This window comes from Bos indicus x Bos taurus, chromosome 15 (assembly GCF_003369695.1).
Source record: "Bos indicus x Bos taurus breed Angus x Brahman F1 hybrid chromosome 15, Bos_hybrid_MaternalHap_v2.0, whole genome shotgun sequence".
NCBI lineage: Eukaryota > Metazoa > Chordata > Mammalia > Artiodactyla > Bovidae > Bos > Bos indicus x Bos taurus.
In genome coordinates this window covers 35,834,128-35,836,876 of record NC_040090.1, presented here as the reverse complement: position 1 = coordinate 35,836,876, position 2,749 = coordinate 35,834,128, and the positions used below count along the sequence as shown (strand labels likewise).

The window sequence follows — 2,749 nt, the reverse complement described above, 5'->3', positions numbered from 1 at the left end:
CCCCCCGACACTGTTCCTTCTTTTTGTAGAGCTATATTTTAGCCGTCAGCCAAAATGGAACCAGTGGAGGCATAGCCGCAGTCTTGTTAGTTAACAAGTTGGTTCAGTGAGTAAAATCAAATAGCTCAACTGAAAATCCAGTCAAATCATTGTAGACCATAACAGAAGACCCTCAAGTGCCTAATAACATAAAGGAACAAGAAAGTAAAAAGCACTGAATTTGATAAAAAGTGAAATAATTTCTATAAATGTCACATTAAATGAATAAAATTAAGGAAAATTCAGAACAATCTTTTTAAAAAAACTTTAATAATATATTTTTGTTTCCTTCTAACATTTTTCTGCATACATGTATTTATTAATTGCAATTGAAATATTTTATATATATACCATTTTTTCCAAATAAAATGCTAATGTGTTATATTTTAAAGAAAAAAAAAAAAAAAAGATTTGGTGACAAAGAGGTCACTAATGACCATACAGAAATTAGTTTCAATTGGGAAAGTGCAGTGTGGAAGCCACAATACAGTAAATCAAGCCCTGATAAGGCAGTCATTAAGATCAAATCCTTGAATCTGGGGATCTCAGAATGGATTGGAAAAACAGACATACAAACAAGCTCCCCTTCCTTGGCATCTAGAGAGACAGGGTCTCAAGAAGTTTGACTATGAATTGAGAAAGAATAACAGCATGGAAGCTAGAGAAGGAAAGTTATGTTTCTATGACGGGATAATCTTGTATGTGCTTATTGGTTGATGGGAAAGAGATAAAAAGTGAGAGGTTGAAGATACAGTACAACAGACTAATGGAAGAGGTCTCTGAGTGACATGGCAAGAAACACAATCCTAAAGGTGGAGGGCCTGGGCTTGGGAAAGAGACATCTTTTTCTCAGAAAACAAGGGCTAGCTGAGAGCAAGTTAAAGTTTTTGGTAGTGGTAAATAATCTCACTCTGTCTCCTCTTTCTTCCCCAATAAAGCACTTGCTTCTTTGATTTTATCCAGCTGCACACCCAATTTGATTATAGAATTTATCAGTGGTTACGGTGTATTGTGTGAATGTGAAAGAGAGGCAAAGAGAAGATAAAGATACCAGTCCTAGAGGGAGGGTAGGTCAGGAAAGCAGTGAGGAAGGAAGAGCTAATAGATAAAGAGAAGAAGGTGAAAGAATGGTTAAAACTTTGAAAGCAAGATCATGGGGTGAGAAGGTAAGATTATTGGTAGGTGGAAGGCTATGGTCAGAAGCTAAAAAAAAAAAAAAAAAAATAGAATTTAAGACTTCAAAGTGACAAGGAGGTTGACGTAAAGTCTGAGTAAAGTTATCGAAGCTGTAATTTTCTAGCTGTAGAAGTTTCATCTTTGCCACCTACAAAAGGTTTCCCAGAGACAAGGACAGTGTTTCCTTTTCCCTGTACATCTTAATTTCTAATTTTTTCTCAAAATTTCCAGAATATGTTTTCTAGGGTGAGATGGTGAAGTGAAGGAATACTGGAGTTTTAAGTGAGAATTAGGAAACTTTCTCATATAACCTCCCGTCATGTCACCTTGCTTTTGCTCACTTGTTCATCATACCTTCATGGAGTTTATAACATGGTCGTGAGAGGGAACTGGGCTCTGGTGAGTCAGAGTAGAACTCAGTTGTTATCCTCAAACAGCTCATAGTCTAATGGAAGAAGTAGGACCAGAAGCCAACACTTTCAATTTCTGACCTTTTGTGTTGGAGACAGGATGTCTGAAAAAGAGTGAAGAACATTCCCACACACCCTCTTGGGCATATACCCCATCTGTGTTCTTACATCTGCCTGCCATGTTAGGCCTCAATGGCACCCCCTTCCAGCCAGCCACACTCCAGCTAACAGGCATCCCTGGGATGCAGACAGGTCAAGCCTGGGTTGCTCTGGTTTTCTGCATCCTCTACCTGATTTCCATCATAGGCAACCTCACCATCCTTGCTTTGGTGACTCGAGAGCCTACTCTCCACCAGCCCATGTACTACTTCCTGTCTATGCTCTCTCTCAATGATCTGGGAGTGTCCTTCTCTACACTTCCCACCATGCTTGCTACCTTCTGCTTCAACTATCGTCATGTTGACTTTGATGCCTGCTTGGTTCAGATGTTCTTCATTCATACTTTTTCTTTCATGGAATCAGGCATACTGCTGGCCATGAGCTTTGATCGTTTTGTGGCTATTTGTGACCCACTACGCTATGCAACTGTGCTCACCAACAACCGCATCTTGGCTATGGGCCTAGGCATCGTTGCCAAAAGTTTCACCACTCTCTTCCCTTTCCCCTTTCTGGTGAAACGACTGCCCTTCTGCAAAGGCAATGTTTTACATCACTCGTACTGCCTCCATCCAGATCTCATGAAAGTGGCATGTGGAGATATCCATGTTAATAACATCTATGGGCTCCTTGTGGTTATTTTTACCTATGGCATAGACTCAACTTTTATCCTGCTTTCTTATACATTGATCCTGAGAGCCGTGCTGGCAATTGCATCCCGGGAGCAGCGGTTCAAAGCTCTCAACACCTGCATGTCCCACATCTGTGCAGTACTGGCTTTTTATGTGCCTATAATCGCTGTCTCCATGATCCACCGCTTCTGGAAAAGTGCCCCACTTGTTGTTCATGTCATGATGTCAAATGTCTACCTGTTTATACCCCCCATGCTCAACCCCATCATCTACAGTGTGAAGACAAAGGAGATACGCAGAGGGATCCGTCAAGTCTTCTGTAAGTCTTGGGGCTGA

General features: G+C 40.7%; 1 protein-coding gene across 1 annotated transcript; it reads left to right on the top strand.

Annotated features, from left to right (window-relative positions):
- The first annotated feature begins 1,804 nt into the window (after positions 1–1,804).
- Positions 1,805–2,749, top strand: LOC113904983 (olfactory receptor 51I1). Its single transcript, XM_027562030.1, has one exon. It carries the CDS (start codon positions 1,805–1,807, stop codon positions 2,747–2,749), a length of 945 nt encoding a protein of 314 aa, XP_027417831.1.

Bases quoted from the DNA above. Each gene is read 5' to 3' on its own strand.
- LOC113904983 (XM_027562030.1), top strand. From the start codon at position 1,805: ATGTTAGGCCTCAATGGCACCCCCTTCCAGCCAGCCACACTCCAGCTA.